The sequence below is a fragment of the Chelmon rostratus genome, chromosome 22 (genome assembly GCF_017976325.1).
Source record: "Chelmon rostratus isolate fCheRos1 chromosome 22, fCheRos1.pri, whole genome shotgun sequence".
Taxonomy (NCBI): domain Eukaryota; kingdom Metazoa; phylum Chordata; class Actinopteri; order Chaetodontiformes; family Chaetodontidae; genus Chelmon; species Chelmon rostratus.
In genome coordinates, this window is record NC_055679.1 from 6074432 (window position 1) to 6096745 (window position 22314).

The following is a 22314-nucleotide window of genomic DNA, read 5'->3' on the forward strand; positions in this document are numbered from 1 at the left end:
GCACAGCCAGGTTTAGTGAAGAAAGGATTTATTTCTGGAGTGAAGTTCCTGGCAGCCAATGTTCTGTGCCTCAGTATAAATATCAGGATATTAATCATTCTTCCCTTGACACACACAAAGATGAGGTGGACCCATCGAGGGAAATGATTGTGACACAGGAAGGTGGGCTTCTCGAGTGGTCGTGCTTATTTCTGCTGTTGGATTATTTTTAGAGCGCACCTCTGCCTCTCCTCCGCCTCCACATATTGTCCATTCTCCACCCGTATATTCTGCAACTGTCCTCAGTCGACGTGAGTCATTGCTGGATTTCCTTCCAGGCTTTTAACAACCTTACTCTTACGCTTTTAAAATTTCATGATAGATCCATTAAGCATTTTCTTTTTTTGCTTCCGCAGGCACGTTATCAGCCAAGGTATACGTTAATGTTAAATATTCAGAGCCCCTTTTTTAGTGATATTAATTTATTCAACACTGTTCCCTCCCACCTTAAACCGTTTTTTTTCTTCAGATCAGTAATGTAACATTTTCTGCTTTTCTGTTAATTGAATATTCAAAACTTATATTTAAAGCTTTCATCTGCATACGTTCTTTCATGTCTTCTGGAAAATGCTGGAGGATTAAGACTTGTCTGATTCCCTCAAACAACCTTTTGGTATTAGTGAGTGATGGCACATTGTCACAGTCTAAAAATGTCCTCAAATAAAAAAGGACAGCAGTGGTAAGTATCTGTACAAAACCTCCTAAATGGGATTTACAATTATACGTTATGGGCTTACAGTGTAGCTTTGGAAGCTACGCATGTGACTGTAACTTTACTTTGGGTCTGCTTGTGCGTTCTACTGCATAGTGTCTGCCACTGGAGGAGATTGTTGATAATAAAGACAACATTGTGGAAATTGCAACTATATCGAGCAAATACATCTTAGCTGACAACCTTCTGCACAATGTGAACAGCTAACGTAACTAAAAGAAAGTAAACACAGAGATCAGAGGGCAATAATCTCCTATTCAGTAATGAGACAAGTGAGATAATAGTGAGTTATATAAGTAAGTCTGAAGGTCATCGTCATCTTATATCACAAAGAAAATCAAAGAATGTAAACACAGGTACTGTGGAGAATATAATTAAAGTGCAATACATCCAGCTATTACTGTCACAGGTGAAATCCAGCTGAACTACAAATCAAAACCTACAGGAAGACTGTCATTAACCTCTTTTATCTCAAGTATAAACCCAGCTTTAGGCAAGATGTTGGAGTGAATGGACAGAACATGTGTTTTCTACATGAGAGACCACTGATTTTTCAAAAACTCAAATTAAAGCCAGTTGCTTTTGTGTCCAGATCGAACCAAACATTAACTGTGGTGGTGGCAGATCATAAAACCCTAATATGAATCGTTTTTGTAATGGGCATACGCATTTTGGAAGGCACTGACACATGACGCACTTTGTCCTTCAGTTTGGATGCATCACAGGCGCTGACCTTTCCTCATTATCTCAATCAGCGAGGAGGATTGTGTCCTCAAGTGGAAATTCAATCTGGGCTTTGTTTTTCCTGCCAGCAAAACTCGTAACGTTCTGATCAGTTTTTAACAGTGGCTGCTAGATATTGTAGAAAGTGGAAAACCAATTGAAAATGTGATTTTCTAAGCCAATATTTTGCTTGTAAGAAGATAAGTAACACAACTGACAATATTTCTGAGGTGATTATGTGAAAGTTTCCTTTGAAACCACACAATGCTTCCTGTAGCTGTGCTGTGAACAGAGGCTATTGTAAAAGATACAATACCCAGGTTCTTCATGGTGAAAATAGGGACTTCCCTTTTTTCCAGTTGCTCTTCGTACACAGCGTCTCACCTTTATGTTTCTCATCACAATGACGATCGCTCTCTAAGGTGTGGTTGCCCTCCTCTGCCTCACACATGGCTCTTGATGAATAGCACTGCGGTGCTATTGTTAGAGACTAAATTAAAGGGATGAATGTGGTGTCAGAGTCCTCACGCCCTTCCCGTTCAAACCCCACAACTGCGAGCTTCTGTCCTTTTGCATCTTCAGAGATGTGAAATCAAAGCCTCGCTGGTGCCCTATTTTACAGAGCCACAGGGCCCTGAGCAGAGCGACGGCCTCGCTCTCTGCCTTTGTGCAATGGTGGAGCTCGTCCAAAGTGGAGCGGAGGGGAGTTTGTCTGACCTTTACCGTCATTCAAAGTGAACTTGATACATACAGCGACTTGTTGTGTTCAAAGAAAAAGACATCCATCTTCATAGAAGGCAAAGTGTATTGAACCAGAGGTCTATTGAAAAGTTGACACATTATATAAGGCAGACTAATGCATCTCACAGGGCGGACAAAAAAAACTGTGTGTTACCAACTTTGAACTGGAAGACAGTGAATCAGCAATGGAGCAAGTAGTTGCACGACAATTTTCAACCTGCCCAATACAATCTGTCCATCACAGCTCTCATCGTTAGCTTCAGACTGTGTTTATGTTGTGTTGCTTCTCTTTTTTGATTCATTTTGTCTCTGTGATGTCATTGTGGTCCGGACCATCTGGACCGATCCTCTATTTATTAATTTTCTATTTTTGGAGCTGTGTTAATCAGCTCATATTGGTTTTAAAACTCTAACTGATGGCCAAACCTCCTGACAAAGCTAATGTCTAGTAAATCTACTGTATGTGGGACCATTTATCACCATAATTCAGTTACTTGAGAATTAAATCGCCATGGTCAAACAGTCAAATGGAGTTGCTCTGAAGACAAATAATTTTGTTACTCAAGTCAAATCTTGGTGGACCTCAGCGTAGTTATCATTGAATAAATGCGGGGACTCATAGTGCCAGACTCTGATTGGCTGACATTAGCTCATCTAATTCAAATGAAGTGAAACTGAAATGCTTTAAACCAGCGCTGATTAGATGAATTTTAGAAAGTTCAGTCTTCAACACGTGTGTGTTGTGCTTTCATGGACTGATGATGGATATTTAAAAACAAAGCTAAATCTTTAAATGGCTTGAATGCCAAAGGCGTTGCATGCTAACATTAGCGGGTTAGCAAATGACTGTATTTACGCATGCAGCAGATACATAGTTACACATTAGCATTGTTGTGGAGTTCCTGGTGACCTAACAGCTGTAAGTCCAATATTCACTCTTTTTGGCTCTGTTTTGGTCTCTTCAAACTTCTTAGATATTTGGTGCCTCAGCAACTAGGCTAAATGCTCCACCTCACCAGCTAGCTGCTAACTTTGCCTGTCTGCCATTTGGTGCTGAGCAGGTATGGCAGTATGGTTATTAGTGTCAGGCTGGGACTGATATCAGGACTCAGACGCAGAGATTTGAATTCCCAGATCTTTATTAACCTCCACCCAAGTTCCACTTCGCTGAGTGTCAAACAAATAGGCTATATAATTAATACTAGGCACAAAGGCTATAACTAGGAATATCAAGAATGAGAAGCTAACAAAGAAACACAAAACGCTCACTAAGAGGATAACTATGGAAAACACTATAAAGGAAAAATAACAAAGAACAGAAAACGCTCACTATGAGGAAAATCTAGAAAAACACTGTGATAATAAAATAACAAACGAAAATCACTCCGAACGGAGGAAAACTCAAAGAACTAGGATTAGCGAAACTAGGTAAGGAACACTAAGAAATCAAATACGCTCCTAAAAAACGGAGGAACTAGAAACTAAGCACAAAAACAGAAACAACAGAAAATCACTCTAAGAGGAAAACAATTCGGCAAAGGTCTAAGACAGGAAAATAAATCAGAAACTAGGATATCAAAGTTACGAAGCAAAAAACACTCACGAGGAGGAAACAAGAGCTTACGTTACAAGACTGTGGCGAGGACAAATGGGGAAGACAGGCTCGGGTGAATCGCCGACGGACAAAGACACACTGGCGCAAGACAAGGGAGACGCAGACTATTTAACACGTGGAGGGTAATCAGGAAAAGGTGGAGACAATAGGTAATCAGGGCGGACACGCGGGACACATGAGGAAGGGCAAGTGCTCTGAAACGAGAGGAGAGTTAGACCTTCAAAATAAAACAGGAAATGACAAGACAAAAACCCCATGACGAGACAGACCTCACCGCGTTGTGACAATTAGAGCTTTTTGCTTGAAAGACCTCCCTGCTCTGGATGGAAATATGTTTAATTCGAGCAGTCAGAGTGAACCAAAACATAATTTTTATCATAGTTTATGTGTTTAATTATACTTTTACTGTATATGTCCATGTAGATGTCATAATCTGAATTTCTATAACAAGGCTGTTTATTCTCTACCAGTCTGTCAACACAATACAAAGATTATCTTTCTGCATCTTACCAACATCACCAGCGTCATGACACCGCTCATGATTGCAGCAAATCCCTCTGCATTAGAATAGAGGAAACAATTTAACGGCTCAGGAGAGCACAACACTGCGTCTGATGGTTTAATTGCAGTCTGATTTATTATGAGTACTTGGCTTGAGGCGGCAAAAACCAGCGGAGCTGCCAAAATGCCATCTTGTGACGCAGGGTATGTGTTCACTGCACAACAAATTCAAACGGTGGCCTGTCCGTCAGCCACAGACTGGAGGCTGCTCACGCTGATATTAAGAGAGATGTGTGCATTTTCACTGCTGGTGATCTCCTGGGCAACATTAGGTGACTAATGATTCTTTGAAGTTTTAGAAAGGAATTTGCTTGTCTATTATGTTGACAGCATACTACGGCTGAAGTGGTCATTAATTTGGTCACTATATCAGATGGAAATTGATAAGGTTGTTCATTTAAAACATCTAATTTACATATTGTTCATGAAAATACGCCTAATTATTAATTATCCCATAACTAATGACTAATTAAGCATGGCTGAAAATGGAAAGCTTATCTATTATTCTCAGGAAAGCAGTTGCACTGATTATACCCCACATCTCATTAATTTAAATGGTGTATAGAATCTGCAAACCTCAGGAACTAGCAGGTTTGGGTTCATGGAGAAGGAGAGCGATGAGTCATGTGCTCATAATTAGCCAGGAGGGTTAACGGGCCTGCTGTCAACCAATTTGGAGAAAGAGAGAGATGATGAAATATCTTGAAGTATTAGTATTTGCGTTTTAGGAAAATAGATTGTTCCTCAAGGATGCATGTTACTCACATCTTTTAGTTTCTGATCAGTGTGAAGCGAAGCAGCAGAGTGTTCCATTCTCATATGGTTTATATGCATTTTCTGATGATATGGGGTTGCCAGTGGGTTTTGACAGCGATTTGACAAAAGCCTTCTGTACTTTATGTTGCTGGGAATTTTCAATTGGCCGTGGCGGTGAGAGAGATCTAACTCAGCAAATTTCCACAGAAATGCACGAGAAGGCCACACGAGCTAAAGGTGCAAGCAATAGCGGAAAATGACTAAATCACGGCAAGTGAAGCCTCGTATGCGTACCATATGGCTAAAGACAGACTCAGTTCAGGACCGGTTGTCTTGTTAAGCTTGACGGTGAAAATGCTAAATGCTAAAATCATGCTAAAATGCCTGGTGAGTTTATCAGAGATTGACTTTTTAAATGTTGCCTCATTTTAAATGTGCAGCATGTAATAAAAGGCCACCTGTCGAATTCCTACTCTAAACAAATAAGGAGCAGCTTTTCACCAGAGGAACCAATTGCTGCATAGCCAGCATCTTAGCTTCTACACAGTGAGGAAATGCCACGTGTACTAGTCACGAACAGGGCTGTTCATAAAACCCCTCAAACAAAATGCTCATGTAACCTTAGAAGATCGCGATATGCCCCTCGGCTTTATGTAGGCTCACTGCTGTATATGTTAGGACAGATGAACACACTTTAGGCCATTCCTTACACTTGCTGTTGTGGTCATGTTTTTTGGAGGGGTTTTTAAAAAATATGCCAGAGTTACAGCTGCTAAGCTATGATTGGATGATAGCTGTTTGGTGAACTTGGTTAGCGAACGCTCAGTTTATGTCAGGAAGGTGGGGACTTAAGGGAGACTATGAGGGGAACTAGGGGTGAATTTAAGGGTTGAACCCAGGTGCAGACACAACGGGAAGCATGGATTAACAACACGCAACACAACGAGACAAGACTAGGACAACACAAGGAACTCACTAACACACAGGGCAAGACTATGGATAATACAATAAAAGGAAAACTCAATCAGGACATGAACACAGACAAACCAAGGGACAGGCTAGATTGTAATTAATAAATTTATTGAGACAACGAAAACCTACAACTAAGGAAACTAATTAACACACTCAATAAACGCAACGGGGCATGGATGGAACAGGGACAGCACAAGAACTAACTAACTTAGAACAAGACTACTAAAGACACCAAGACTAGCAACAGGAGGTAACATAGAGCATGACAAAACTAAAACACTATGGCTACAAAACTAGAAAACCAAAAACGCTCCTTAAGGAGGAAAACACAAAAGGCTATGAAACGGACTGACCAACTGAAGAACTTGGTAAGAGAAACTAACAACTCAAAATGCACTCCTAGCAAATTGAGGAACAAGAATCTGAATAACAAAAGTAAATAAACAGAAAATCGCTCTTAAACGAGGAGAATAAATCGGCTAAACTATAACTTAAGACAAGAACACAGAAACTAGATTATAATGTAACAAACAAATAACACTATGAAAAGAACATGGCAGGGAACGATAACTAACGAGGGAAACGCAGACAACAATAAGGACGCGGACTCTACATACGACAAGACATGAACAAAGACAAGAACACGGCGATAAACAAACCAGAACTGTGGCAAGTAAAGACAAAGTCGAAACAAGGAACAACTCAAACCTGAACAGAAACGCGGACAGGAACAAAGGAAACGCAACATGAAACACTTACATGAAACAAGACAACACTCTTGGAACTAAGGAACTAGGGTAGAACTATGACTATGGTGAAGATGGGTGGCAGCAAGGTTACACAGACAATGACCCGACAAGGACAAAGGGAAGACACGGACTTAAATACACTAGGGGCAAACACTAATGACGCACAGGTGGGAACGATCAGACAATCACACGGGAGGGAAAACACAGGAAGTAAAGTAACAAAAGACACATAACATGAACCTTCAAAATAAAACAGGAGGTAACCAAAACCAGGCAAAGACAAGACACAATGGGGAACTTAACAAAATACGAACAAGACAGGGCAAGGGTACAGACTAAGACAATACAGAACTCTAACATAAAACATGGCATGACTATGAGGACATTAGGAATACACAGTAGAACAGAGAAACGAACCTGAACAAAGAAGACACTACAATGAACACTTACAAGGAACAAGGCGAAAGATCAACAAGAGAAAAACTAAACTAAACCGCCGTGCATGGCACGGGTCATGACAGAACCCCCCCCTTAAGGGACAGATCCCAGATGTCCCTACATGAAACAAAAGGAGTCCAACAGTTCAAGTCAAGCAGGGTGGGTGGAGGGGGATCTGGAGGAGGGACTCAAAGTCCAGGCTAAGGCATAGTCCAAAGAGTTCAAAAGTCCAACAGGGTGGGGGGAGGGGAACTCAGAGTTCAGGTTAACACAAAGTCCAAAAGGTTCAAGAGTCCAAATCCAACAGGGTGCGTGGAGGGGATCTGGAGGGGGAACTTAAAGTCACACTGAGGCAAAAGTTTCTCCGGTGGTCTGGCCAGTGGCCAAAGACCAAGGCATAATCTGTCTGGAGGCCTGCGGCGAAGGCAGAACCTCCATTGAGGCCAGTGGCGAGGGCGACACCTCCGTTGAGGCCAGCAGTGAGGGCGGAACCCCTCTGGAGGCCGGCAGCGAGGGCGGAACCCCTCTGGAGGCCGGCGGCAAGGGCGGAACCTCCATTGAGTCCAGCTGCGAGGGCGGAACTCCTCTGGAGGCCGGCGGCGAGGGCGGAACCCCTCTGGAGGCCGGCGGCGAGGGCGGAACCTCCATTGAGTCCAGCTGCGAGGGCGGAACCTCCATTGAGTCCAGCTGCGAGGGCGGAACTCCTCTGGAGGCCGGCGGCGAGGGCGGAACCCCTCTGGAGGCCGGCGGCGAGGGCGGAACCTCCATTGAGTCCAGCTGCGAGGGCGGAACCCCTCTGGAGGCCGGCGGCGAGGGCGGATCCCCTCTGGAGGCCGGCGACGACCAACAAGGTTGGAAGCTGGTGATGAGGCCGCAGGACAGGAGGCCGGCAGCGGGGCAGCCGGACAGGAGGCCGGCGACGTGGCAGCCGGACAGGGGGCCGGCGACGTGGCAACAGGACAGGGTGCCGGCAACGTGGCAACAGGACAGGGTGCCGGCAACGTGGCAGCAGGACAGAGGACCGGCAACATGGCTACAGGACAGGGAGCCGGACAGAGGACCGGCAACATGGCAACAGGACAGGGTGCCGGCAACGTGGCAACAGGACAGGGTGCCGGCAACGTGGCAACAGGACAGGGTGCCGGCAACGTGGCAACAGGACAGAGGACCGGCAACATGGCTACAGGACAGGGAGCCGGACAGAGGACCGGCAACATGGCAACAGGACAGGGGGCCGGACAGAGGGCCGGCAACATGGCAACAGGACAGGGAGCCGGCAACATGGCAACAGGACAGGGAGCCGGCAACATGGAATCAGGACAGAGGGCCGGCAACATGGAATCAGGACAGAGGGCCGGCAACATGGCAGCCAGACAGGGGGCCGGCAGCAAGGAGGACTGTAATCCTGGTCGAGGTGGTCGCTGCAGCTCCGGTTCAGAAGGCTGCGGCGGCGGCAGCAACTCGAGGTCAGAAGGTGGCGGCGGCAGCAGCAGCGGCGGCGGCCGCACCAGCTCGGGCGGCGGCGGCAACAGCAGCAGCAGCAGCTTGAGGACAGGAAGCAGCGGCAGCACCAGCAGCTCGAGGTCAGGGGGCGGCAGCTCAGGTTCAGGAGACGGCAGCATCAGCTGCTCGAGGTCAGGAGGCGGCGGCAGCGGCAGCTCGAGGTCAGGAGGCGGCGGCAGCGGCAGCTCGAGGCCAGGAGGCGGCGGCGGCGGCAACCCAGGAGGCGACAGCAGCGGCAGCAGCTGCTCTGGCGGCAGCACCAGCTCAGACGGCAGCGGCAGCAACGGCTCTGGAACTGGCGGCGGCGGCAACAGCAGCAGCTCTGGCAGCAGCGGCGACGGCGGCTCTGGCGGCAGCAGCGGCTCCGGCGGCAGCACCAGCTCAGACGGCGGCGACAGCAGCAACGGCTCTGGCGGCTCTGGAACTGGCGGCGGCGGGAACAGCAGCAGCTCTGGCAGCAGCCGCGACGGCGGCTCTGGCGGCAGCAGCGGCTCCGGCGGCAGCACCAGCTCAGACGGCGGCGACAGCAGCAACGGCTCTGGCGGCTCTGGAACTGGCGGCGGCGGGAACAGCAGCAGCTCTGGCAACAGCTGCGACGGCGGCTCTGGAGACGACAGGGGGCTAGCAGACTGACGGCTAACCGACCCCTTCGGTCGTCGGGATCTCCGCTTCCTCCTTGAAGGTGCTGGCTGAGTTGCGGGGGGTGAGGGCCACTCGGACACTGGAGACGACGGGGGAATGGCAGGCTGGCTAGCCGACACCTTCCGTCGTCGGGATCTCCGCTTCCTCCTCGCAGGAGGATCGGGAACCGGCAGAAATCCCCAGAACCGGGCACCCGGAATATAGTCCTCATCAGAGCTGTATAGTGGATCGGCTCTGTACAAGACCTGAGGCGGGCGGTTCTCCCCCGAGGAGGATCTTTTGAAAACCACTGGTGGTCCCCAGTATGGAACATCCAGGAGGTCATCTAAGTCTATCTCCGAGTCGGACGAGAAACTTATGTCCGCTGGGTTCATACTTGGTCGGGTCATTCTGTCAGGAAGGTGGGGACTTAAGGGAGACTATGAGGGGAACTAGGGGTGAATTTAAGGGTTGAACCCAGGTGCAGACACAACGGGAAGCATGGATTAACAACACGCAACACAACGAGACAAGACTAGGACAACACAAGGAACTCACTAACACACAGGGCAAGACTATGGATAATACAATAAAAGGAAAACTCAATCAGGACATGAACACAGACAAACCAAGGGACAGGCTAGATTGTAATTAATAAATTTATTGAGACAACGAAAACCTACAACTAAGGAAACTAATTAACACACTCAATAAACGCAACGGGGCATGGATGGAACAGGGACAGCACAAGAACTAACTAACTTAGAACAAGACTACTAAAGACACCAAGACTAGCAACAGGAGGTAACATAGAGCATGACAAAACTAAAACACTATGGCTACAAAACTAGAAAACCAAAAACGCTCCTTAAGGAGGAAAACACAAAAGGCTATGAAACGGACTGACCAACTGAAGAACTTGGTAAGAGAAACTAACAACTCAAAATGCACTCCTAGCAAATTGAGGAACAAGAATCTGAATAACAAAAGTAAATAAACAGAAAATCGCTCTTAAACGAGGAGAATAAATCGGCTAAACTATAACTTAAGACAAGAACACAGAAACTAGATTATAATGTAACAAACAAATAACACTATGAAAAGAACATGGCAGGGAACGATAACTAACGAGGGAAACGCAGACAACAATAAGGACGCGGACTCTACATACGACAAGACATGAACAAAGACAAGAACACGGCGATAAACAAACCAGAACTGTGGCAAGTAAAGACAAAGTCGAAACAAGGAACAACTCAAACCTGAACAGAAACGCGGACAGGAACAAAGGAAACGCAACATGAAACACTTACATGAAACAAGACAACACTCTTGGAACTAAGGAACTAGGGTAGAACTATGACTATGGTGAAGATGGGTGGCAGCAAGGTTACACAGACAATGACCCGACAAGGACAAAGGGAAGACACGGACTTAAATACACTAGGGGCAAACACTAATGACGCACAGGTGGGAACGATCAGACAATCACACGGGAGGGAAAACACAGGAAGTAAAGTAACAAAAGACACATAACATGAACCTTCAAAATAAAACAGGAGGTAACCAAAACCAGGCAAAGACAAGACACAATGGGGAACTTAACAAAATACGAACAAGACAGGGCAAGGGTACAGACTAAGACAATACAGAACTCTAACATAAAACATGGCATGACTATGAGGACATTAGGAATACACAGTAGAACAGAGAAACGAACCTGAACAAAGAAGACACTACAATGAACACTTACAAGGAACAAGGCGAAAGATCAACAAGAGAAAAACTAAACTAAACCGCCGTGCATGGCACGGGTCATGACAGAACCCCCCCCTTAAGGGACAGATCCCAGATGTCCCTACATGAAACAAAAGGAGTCCAACAGTTCAAGTCAAGCAGGGTGGGTGGAGGGGGATCTGGAGGAGGGACTCAAAGTCCAGGCTAAGGCATAGTCCAAAGAGTTCAAAAGTCCAACAGGGTGGGGGGAGGGGAACTCAGAGTTCAGGTTAACACAAAGTCCAAAAGGTTCAAGAGTCCAAATCCAACAGGGTGCGTGGAGGGGATCTGGAGGGGGAACTTAAAGTCACACTGAGGCAAAAGTTTCTCCGGTGGTCTGGCCAGTGGCCAAAGACCAAGGCATAATCTGTCTGGAGGCCTGCGGCGAAGGCAGAACCTCCATTGAGGCCAGTGGCGAGGGCGACACCTCCGTTGAGGCCAGCAGTGAGGGCGGAACCCCTCTGGAGGCCGGCAGCGAGGGCGGAACCCCTCTGGAGGCCGGCGGCAAGGGCGGAACCTCCATTGAGTCCAGCTGCGAGGGCGGAACTCCTCTGGAGGCCGGCGGCGAGGGCGGAACCCCTCTGGAGGCCGGCGGCGAGGGCGGAACCTCCATTGAGTCCAGCTGCGAGGGCGGAACCTCCATTGAGTCCAGCTGCGAGGGCGGAACTCCTCTGGAGGCCGGCGGCGAGGGCGGAACCCCTCTGGAGGCCGGCGGCGAGGGCGGAACCTCCATTGAGTCCAGCTGCGAGGGCGGAACCCCTCTGGAGGCCGGCGGCGAGGGCGGATCCCCTCTGGAGGCCGGCGACGACCAACAAGGTTGGAAGCTGGTGATGAGGCCGCAGGACAGGAGGCCGGCAGCGGGGCAGCCGGACAGGAGGCCGGCGACGTGGCAGCCGGACAGGGGGCCGGCGACGTGGCAACAGGACAGGGTGCCGGCAACGTGGCAACAGGACAGGGTGCCGGCAACGTGGCAGCAGGACAGAGGACCGGCAACATGGCTACAGGACAGGGAGCCGGACAGAGGACCGGCAACATGGCAACAGGACAGGGTGCCGGCAACGTGGCAACAGGACAGGGTGCCGGCAACGTGGCAACAGGACAGGGTGCCGGCAACGTGGCAACAGGACAGAGGACCGGCAACATGGCTACAGGACAGGGAGCCGGACAGAGGACCGGCAACATGGCAACAGGACAGGGGGCCGGACAGAGGGCCGGCAACATGGCAACAGGACAGGGAGCCGGCAACATGGCAACAGGACAGGGAGCCGGCAACATGGAATCAGGACAGAGGGCCGGCAACATGGAATCAGGACAGAGGGCCGGCAACATGGCAGCCAGACAGGGGGCCGGCAGCAAGGAGGACTGTAATCCTGGTCGAGGTGGTCGCTGCAGCTCCGGTTCAGAAGGCTGCGGCGGCGGCAGCAACTCGAGGTCAGAAGGTGGCGGCGGCAGCAGCAGCGGCGGCGGCCGCACCAGCTCGGGCGGCGGCGGCAACAGCAGCAGCAGCAGCTTGAGGACAGGAAGCAGCGGCAGCACCAGCAGCTCGAGGTCAGGGGGCGGCAGCTCAGGTTCAGGAGACGGCAGCATCAGCTGCTCGAGGTCAGGAGGCGGCGGCAGCGGCAGCTCGAGGTCAGGAGGCGGCGGCAGCGGCAGCTCGAGGCCAGGAGGCGGCGGCGGCGGCAACCCAGGAGGCGACAGCAGCGGCAGCAGCTGCTCTGGCGGCAGCACCAGCTCAGACGGCAGCGGCAGCAACGGCTCTGGAACTGGCGGCGGCGGCAACAGCAGCAGCTCTGGCAGCAGCGGCGACGGCGGCTCTGGCGGCAGCAGCGGCTCCGGCGGCAGCACCAGCTCAGACGGCGGCGACAGCAGCAACGGCTCTGGCGGCTCTGGAACTGGCGGCGGCGGGAACAGCAGCAGCTCTGGCAGCAGCCGCGACGGCGGCTCTGGCGGCAGCAGCGGCTCCGGCGGCAGCACCAGCTCAGACGGCGGCGACAGCAGCAACGGCTCTGGCGGCTCTGGAACTGGCGGCGGCGGGAACAGCAGCAGCTCTGGCAACAGCTGCGACGGCGGCTCTGGAGACGACAGGGGGCTAGCAGACTGACGGCTAACCGACCCCTTCGGTCGTCGGGATCTCCGCTTCCTCCTTGAAGGTGCTGGCTGAGTTGCGGGGGGTGAGGGCCACTCGGACACTGGAGACGACGGGGGAATGGCAGGCTGGCTAGCCGACACCTTCCGTCGTCGGGATCTCCGCTTCCTCCTCGCAGGAGGATCGGGAACCGGCAGAAATCCCCAGAACCGGGCACCCGGAATATAGTCCTCATCAGAGCTGTATAGTGGATCGGCTCTGTACAAGACCTGAGGCGGGCGGTTCTCCCCCGAGGAGGATCTTTTGAAAACCACTGGTGGTCCCCAGTATGGAACATCCAGGAGGTCATCTAAGTCTATCTCCGAGTCGGACGAGAAACTTATGTCCGCTGGGTTCATACTTGGTCGGGTCATTCTGTCAGGAAGGTGGGGACTTAAGGGAGACTATGAGGGGAACTAGGGGTGAATTTAAGGGTTGAACCCAGGTGCAGACACAACGGGAAGCATGGATTAACAACACGCAACACAACGAGACAAGACTAGGACAACACAAGGAACTCACTAACACACAGGGCAAGACTATGGATAATACAATAAAAGGAAAACTCAATCAGGACATGAACACAGACAAACCAAGGGACAGGCTAGATTGTAATTAATAAATTTATTGAGACAACGAAAACCTACAACTAAGGAAACTAATTAACACACTCAATAAACGCAACGGGGCATGGATGGAACAGGGACAGCACAAGAACTAACTAACTTAGAACAAGACTACTAAAGACACCAAGACTAGCAACAGGAGGTAACATAGAGCATGACAAAACTAAAACACTATGGCTACAAAACTAGAAAACCAAAAACGCTCCTTAAGGAGGAAAACACAAAAGGCTATGAAACGGACTGACCAACTGAAGAACTTGGTAAGAGAAACTAACAACTCAAAATGCACTCCTAGCAAATTGAGGAACAAGAATCTGAATAACAAAAGTAAATAAACAGAAAATCGCTCTTAAACGAGGAGAATAAATCGGCTAAACTATAACTTAAGACAAGAACACAGAAACTAGATTATAATGTAACAAACAAATAACACTATGAAAAGAACATGGCAGGGAACGATAACTAACGAGGGAAACGCAGACAACAATAAGGACGCGGACTCTACATACGACAAGACATGAACAAAGACAAGAACACGGCGATAAACAAACCAGAACTGTGGCAAGTAAAGACAAAGTCGAAACAAGGAACAACTCAAACCTGAACAGAAACGCGGACAGGAACAAAGGAAACGCAACATGAAACACTTACATGAAACAAGACAACACTCTTGGAACTAAGGAACTAGGGTAGAACTATGACTATGGTGAAGATGGGTGGCAGCAAGGTTACACAGACAATGACCCGACAAGGACAAAGGGAAGACACGGACTTAAATACACTAGGGGCAAACACTAATGACGCACAGGTGGGAACGATCAGACAATCACACGGGAGGGAAAACACAGGAAGTAAAGTAACAAAAGACACATAACATGAACCTTCAAAATAAAACAGGAGGTAACCAAAACCAGGCAAAGACAAGACACAATGGGGAACTTAACAAAATACGAACAAGACAGGGCAAGGGTACAGACTAAGACAATACAGAACTCTAACATAAAACATGGCATGACTATGAGGACATTAGGAATACACAGTAGAACAGAGAAACGAACCTGAACAAAGAAGACACTACAATGAACACTTACAAGGAACAAGGCGAAAGATCAACAAGAGAAAAACTAAACTAAACCGCCGTGCATGGCACGGGTCATGACAGTTTAGTCATAATATTCCTCGTCAATGCTTTATTCTAGTGTTTCTGATCAGCCTGAAAGGGTTGCTCAGAGGTTTGTTTTTGTTTCAGCTTTGTGCTTTACTGCAGCTCACTGTTCAGAGCCACTGTTGGTCTCAAAACCTGAATTCCCCTGAACTCCAGCTCGCACAAAGTGAAATATTTGTTCCCAAATGGCCCAGACAGGGACACCATCACTCATGGGAGATGACATGTTTACTGTTGCCTTGTGTGTTATTGTTACTCAGCTTATTCTAGACTTCCCACATCCCCTCTTATAGGGTATTGGGTAAATCGTAAAATAAATATGCACGGGGCCTGATTGGCGAGCTGTAATCTGATCTGGAAGGAGGCTGAGATGATTAGATGTCTGACTTGATCTCATTTATATTTGGCAGCAGAGGGAGATTGAATATTTCCCCTGGCACCATGGGGACTCCCACAAGTCCCCTTTCCAAAGACATACAATACATATATTGCCTTATATACGGTTTATGTGTATCCAGAAGTTCCAGAGAGGCTTGGTGTTGGTGGTTTGGGATGCAGACGTGCCCTAGAGAGAGGCTGGTGGTGAAAGGAACTCTGGGAAAGCTCTGAGAATGGGAACAGTGGCCTGACCTCCTGTTCAGGAAGTGGTTTGGATGCTTTTGCAGCTAATTTGTTTGCCTTTTTCCAGCCTCAGGGCTGTCACTTTTTGGTGTGTGTGTGAATAAACACTCTTACACAGAACACAGAATAAAAATGCTGGTTGAGCTTGTATATCAGACACAGGCAGTAACGTAAAAATGTGTTTCCATCTGCTGCATTATGCTGTGAGAAATAACAAAAAACGCCGAAAAACAGATTCATCAGAGTACTTAAAAGTGTCTAAAAGACTGTAAATCTGATTCTACAAAAGTAGAATAAATCTGTGTGAACTCTGGAAGCAATGAACAATCCCGTTTTTCATCCTTCCCTGTAAGCTGCTGCACTCTACTAGCAACTTTTTACTGTGTCCACCCTTTGATTCACATCATGTTGATTCTCTAATTATCCTTCAGAGGGAGTGATTTAGTTCAGTAGCGCCTTGTGAACGTGCTGAAGCTCTATAGATGCTCAGGATTAATGCTTGAGCTTTGACAAAAGTGGCTCAGCAAAGCTACAGGACTAAAATGCTGTCTTCATTCCTTTAGTTTCCCTTTAACAGCTGAGTGGATTTGCAGGAAATCCCAAATCAATAATCACTGCAGAAAGCAGTGCAATGTATAAGCCGGTTCTCAACATCAGTGGTGAGGGTATTGATTAGGGATGAGGCCCTGCTACTAAAATAGCAATTCCATAGTTATTTAGAGGAATGGGTCTGACAATCTCAACCTTCTTGATATAATTGGAACAAAAATATCAATTGGGTTTTGCAGTGTGAAGGATAGGATTGACGATGGAAGATTATCATAGTTCAATATCTTAGTCCTTTACAAGCATTTGGAGCCACATGTTCTGGAAATCTGTAACCTCTTGTCTACCAACACAGCGGCAGGGCAGCGATTGTCTGCATTTCTTCTGACAGAAATGCAATAAAACCCCAGAAACAGCAAGTGTGGTTAATGATTACCTACCTTCTATTCACATAAACATGAGAAAACAGTGTTTCCTGCCAGCAGAGGGGCGAATTTATGAGTCTGATGACATCAATCAGTACAACCGAACCCCCGAAACAGTCTACATCAGAAACAAGATGGAATTCTTTGTGCAATTGAACTGGATTTTTCTTGAATATTTTTACGCGGCGCTGCAGGAGGTCTTATGTTACTGATGAATCACTTACATTTCTTGTATTCTTAATGTATGCATTAACATACAGAAAGCATTCCATCTCTATATGTGTTATGCAGTTTGTCTTAATTTATAAAAATGTAATTTATTTATGCAGAAGTTTGGCTTCTGTTTAATTTAGTTACAGTATGTGCAAAAATGTCTTGATTTAAGATTTCAGTTCATAAAAATTGTTATTTTTTTCAATTACGCATAATAGCCAATGAAAAATCAATAAGAATGTTTTCATGCAGTCAAACAGATCAAAAATCAGATTCCCTTTTGACCAAATATTTAGTCATCATGTTTTGGGCAGAAATAGTTTCTTAGATTAAAAAAAAAAAATTCAAGGAAATACCGGTACTTTTTTGCTCTGTCTAATTTTTCCGTCAGACCCAGCCGAATCATTTCCCCTCTAGTCGTACCTGCACAGCTGGCCTGTATGACATGAGCTGACATGACATGAACACAATAGGTACAAAACTTGACTGCAGCTGCACAGCACTGGGAGAGCTCCACTTGTCAACCAGTAAAGAGGTGTTTTTGTGGCTGAAAGGAACCAAAGAGCCTTGGGTGTCCGTCTGATGGCCGTGGGGAATCAATAGAGACTGTTCAATGAGTAACACCGCGCCGGCTCAGAACAGGACCATGGGCGCCGCTAATTGCTCTTTCTTTGTTTGCAATGAGTCCAACATTCTGCCGCTAATGTGATTAGGTCACTTTGGACAAAAGCGGCTTTTGGCAAACACCTCCCGCGGATGATGTGTTTGACGTAAATGTGAAAACTCAGCACTCCTCCATCTATCCACTCAGATCGGCCCTGTGAAGCCTGGGCTGGAGAATTTGATCAAATCAGATCAGTTTGTCTGCTCGGCTTCAATATCTGTTGGAAAGTATCAAGTTGTGGGAAACCAAATTGCAGCTTGAGAATGTGAGAAACAGCCAACCTCCAGCAACGGGCTATTGGTTTTGTCAGTATGCCAGATATTATATGGCAACACCTCCAATTTAACATAACAGGGAATTTTTCAAACCATACAAAGCATGCTGTGTAAACACTCGGGACACAGGGAGTAAACACTACAACAGCAATTCCTCCTCCATCACCATTTTTACCTGAAAACTGTACAGAAATTATGTTTTTTGCGCTATGTCTGTGCAGCCACTTGTTACAAAGACAAGGTGAAAGTAGTCTCTTTTTTTATATTTAGTTCATTTTGAAATAGAGTCTTCTGTAAATCACCAGGTGATGAAATCTCTGCTTTGTGAACGGTGTCTTTGCCACAGCAGACCTGTCACCGCAACAGTACACTCTATCAACGAACATGCAGGAATGTCAAGCTGCATCCAAAATCAGACTGACTAACCACAGGGAAGACAACTTATGAATGTGGGCAAGTGAGACTACGACTTTTAAAAGAAGAGAAGCGAGAAATTCATTTCATTTTTACAAATGAAAAGTTGTATTCATAATAATTTTGTAGCTACAACCATAACTTGGTCTGGCATGACAATGGCTTATGGTGGCTAATGTTATCTTATACTAGCAAAGTGAAAGCTGCTATAGAGAATATTTGCGTTTTAGCAATAGATGAAATGTTTGTGCGTAAGGTGAAAGTGGTTCCTTGCAGTGATGAACCCAGGAAGGATTATGTCAGGATTCTCCGGTTCCCCTCAGCTCTGCAGAGCATTTTAGCTTCCTTCAGCTAGTTGTTTTAGTTTTACTGTTTAAGTCTACGGTATGTTTCCATCAGCCCTTTTTCCAGTCAGTGTAGGAAGTTGATTTCAGCTGTAAAGCTCTTATAAACCCACCCTGCACTACCAAACTACAAACACAAAAAAGTTAGTGGCCATCTGCTGAACACAATGAACCATTTAGCAGCTAAAGAGCTGAGGAGTCGGTGGAGACCAAAGCAGGAGAGTGAATATTGACTTCAATTCATCAGGTTGTCGGAAACATGATTTCAAATAAGAGTTAGAAGAATTGATGCAGTTTCAAGTCAGATGTTGCTGAATTCATTTTCCCGGCTTTATTTATCTTTTAGAACTGTGCTACTCTGCAATTAACGTCAGCCTGTATGATTATTCCATCACACTTTAAAGTTCGTTTTTGACAATTTTCAAGCAAGTGAGACATTTGTGTCAAACAGATACAGATGTTTAAGGTGTTCGGTGCATTTTTGTGACCTGAGATAAGAGCACTGGGTTTTATGTTATCAATTAAGCAATGTGTGCAAATCAAATTATGGCACGAACATGTCATACAAACTGCCTGAGCAAACAACGTCTATCACCGATTGTAGGCGCGTGTTTGTTTTCATCACCTGCGACGCCTCAGTTTCGGTGCCTTTGTACTCTTTGTGCTCTGGAGTGCACAGTAATTATTATGTGTAACAGTAAAGCAGGTGCAGTGTTTTAAAAGTGTGGCTGCATTTTGAACAATGTAATCCTTCAGTTAATGACAACATCAAAACCGGTGCTGTGAGGTTTCCACAGCAGCCGTATGTGTGACCATGACAGGTGCATCGAGGCTGGGGGTTTTTTTGTTTTTTTTTTACCTGCGCTGTTATCAGCTTTCCTCTCACTGCACACAGTCAGTGAATCGCCTGCCTTTGTCATCTGGTCAGCTTGGTGATACAGTGCACATTATTCCCTCTGCAAAACCTTTAGTGAATCTGGGCCACAATGTCCATATTGACGCACGGTAACAAAGGCTCCTCTCTTCCATGTGTACATTTCTTCTCGTGGCAGTGAAAAGCAGGAGATACAGTTACCTCTAATGAGGAAAGGACTTCACACCCCATTGGTTGTTCTGTCTACCTGGAATCCAGGCCACTATAGCGGAGACAGCGTGAAACAACCTCAGTGGGAAATTCAGCACGGAACAAGAGAAGCAAATGTGCGTGGAGAAGGAGCGTGCGTGTCAGCCTGCCTTCTCAACAGCATGACAAATTATCTGCTGCTGTTCTGCTTTTGGTGCATTTAGGGAGTAATTTGAAAGTTGCATGACACACTCTTCCTTTGCCTGAAAACACATTAAGTGTGCTTGGAAAGAAAGGGGTTATGTGGTTTACTGAAGAACAGCGTCAACAAAACAGGGTTACAACAGGGCATTTCGAAGGGTAAAAAAAAAAGCTATGGCCCCGTATATGTAACATGAAAAGACCTGCCTGTGTCTCTGTACATGTTGTGTTGAGTCTGTTCACCAGGCCCGTGCTAATAAACAGAGAAACTGATCTAACATTGTGAAATTAAGTGTTTTGGCTGATTTAGGAATTAGGGTGAGGGTTTCCTCTGTATGCACAAATGACAAATTAAAAAGTTTGAGCACCAGACTCTCAGTCATCATCAAACACTGCCCTGAGCTCAAAGGCTGGACTTGAGTTCTTTAGGAGCGTAATGAAACGTGGCAGCAACACTCTGGCCGACATAATAGGTTTTCTTCCCTTTCCTTGTCGTGGCTAATTATGAGCGGAGAACAGGCCTGGCCAAGATGGATGTTTTTTTTTCCTGGTTCAAAGGCAAAGCTCTTTCCCGATAGTCTCTATGTTGCCAACAGCAGCTCAGTAAGTTGACACGAGGACAGAGATGCACGCCTGGACTCAAGTGGACCACTCAGGCCCTTTGGGAGTAAATCAGGCACATGACAGCTCCTGCAGAGGAGCGGATTGAAAGTGAACATTTGCTTGTTGTTGTGTGTTAGCAAACAATTAACAAAAGCAAAAAAAAAAAAGAAAAAAGAAGAGAGAGTACCTGTACAGGTCTGCTAATGTCTGGAAAGTGTGTTTAGTCACCTGAGGTTTGAAAAGTGTGGGCAAAAAGGTGCACAAGATAAAGAAAGGAGGGGAAAATGAGCCACTGTCATCTCCCATTTACCTTTTGGGAAGTTAAAGTGAGACTGTAACTTTTGAACGACAAAATTGCAAATTCTTCATCTTACAAATTAAAAGATGAATCCATGAGAGGTGAAATGCACCCTTGCAGCAGAGCCTGGATATCTGTTTCCCTCAGCTTCCACTCTTTATGCTAAGCTAAGCGAATCGCCTCCTGGCTCTAGCTCTGTCACATTTTTAACGTATATGTAATTTACCATTGCCTGTGAAGCCTTATAGGCAGCTTTTTATAATAGGTCACTTCCTGATTCCTCTCCTAGAGGACTCATCGTGCTTACCCATTAACTCAACTAACGGCAGAAAAGCTGCAGTTTTCAGATAAACGGCTGCAGAACTGTGGCACATACCTCCCGCAGTGACTACCTGGGGGGTAAAGCTGAGCACGAAGCTTGATTTCTTAATTGGATGTCACTTTAGTGCTCAGTTGTGAAGTACCAGGGGATGATAATGTCGTAATAGGCAGCAGAGAAGGGTTTCTGTCGCCCTGTTGATAAGACGAATCAGGAAGACAATTTGATCTCCGCTTTTTGGATAAAACAGGCAAAGCGCTGCTGGGAAAGACACCCAAGTACAAACCGCAGATATTTTTTTGTCAGATTTTGATTGGCAAAGAATTTTTCAGTGTCCTACCTTCCTCAAAACCTCCTGCATCACAGTCCTTTAGTCCACATTTCTAAATGGTGCACTGGTGGACTGTTTGGTTCGTGGCTCTGTGTGATACACAGGCGATGGTCTCCTAATTCTGTCTGAATGAAGGAGATCAACATTTCCGTGCGTCTGATTACTCGTTGATGGTAAACTATTAACAGAACGAATCACGGGCCTGCTGGGGATGTTCTTTTTTAAATGAGGACTGAGGCCGATGCAGTAAAGAGCTCACTATCCCATACGAGAGAAGCAGCTAATGAGGAACGTCGCCAGCAGATGTTTCAGTCTGGAGGCTGTTTGAATTCTCTTTTATTAGCATTTAGATGAGAAGGGCATTAAAGTGGTTTGGATGTCATGGCCTCTTGGCGGTTATCCACAGCTGATTAGCTACTAAAGTAGACAGTGTCAGTGGATGGAGTCTACAATTCCACATAAAGTCTATTAACTTTGGAAACCATGAAGACAAACCTGCTTTGATTTTGTTGTGCTGTTTTCATATTCTGAACGTGTTATTATCTGTTGTCCTCTCCAGCTTTGGTGGTGAGATTTCTGACCAGACGCTTCATCTGGGAGTATGACCCAACACTTGGTAAGACAACCAGATAACTGTTTTTGTGACCTCCAGTATTACCATTGCTACTAGTGCTGTCCCTTTTTTTGTAGCAGTACTGCAGCAATTGCCATCAATACTATGTACCACTACCCGCCACTACTACTGTACCACAGTTACACATTTTTATGTTATAAAAATTAGATATATATTTATTTATTTTTCTTTAGAAATAAAGACTGGAAGAAGGGGGAAATAGCTAGCTTGGCTCTCTGGCTTCCTGTCCAAAACAAAGTGT

The 22314-nt window shown here is 46.5% G+C and overlaps 1 protein-coding gene across 1 annotated transcript in view; it reads left to right on the plus strand.

Annotated features, from left to right (window-relative positions):
• The window catches only part of rerg (RAS-like, estrogen-regulated, growth inhibitor), a 48736-nt gene that overhangs the window by 17580 nt on the left and 8842 nt on the right, over nt 1–22314 (plus strand). Inside the window, exon 3 of the mRNA XM_041964373.1 lies at nt 21999–22055. Within this exon, the coding sequence (XP_041820307.1) occupies nt 21999–22055 (57 nt within the window). The remainder of the gene's footprint in view (nt 1–21998; nt 22056–22314) is intronic.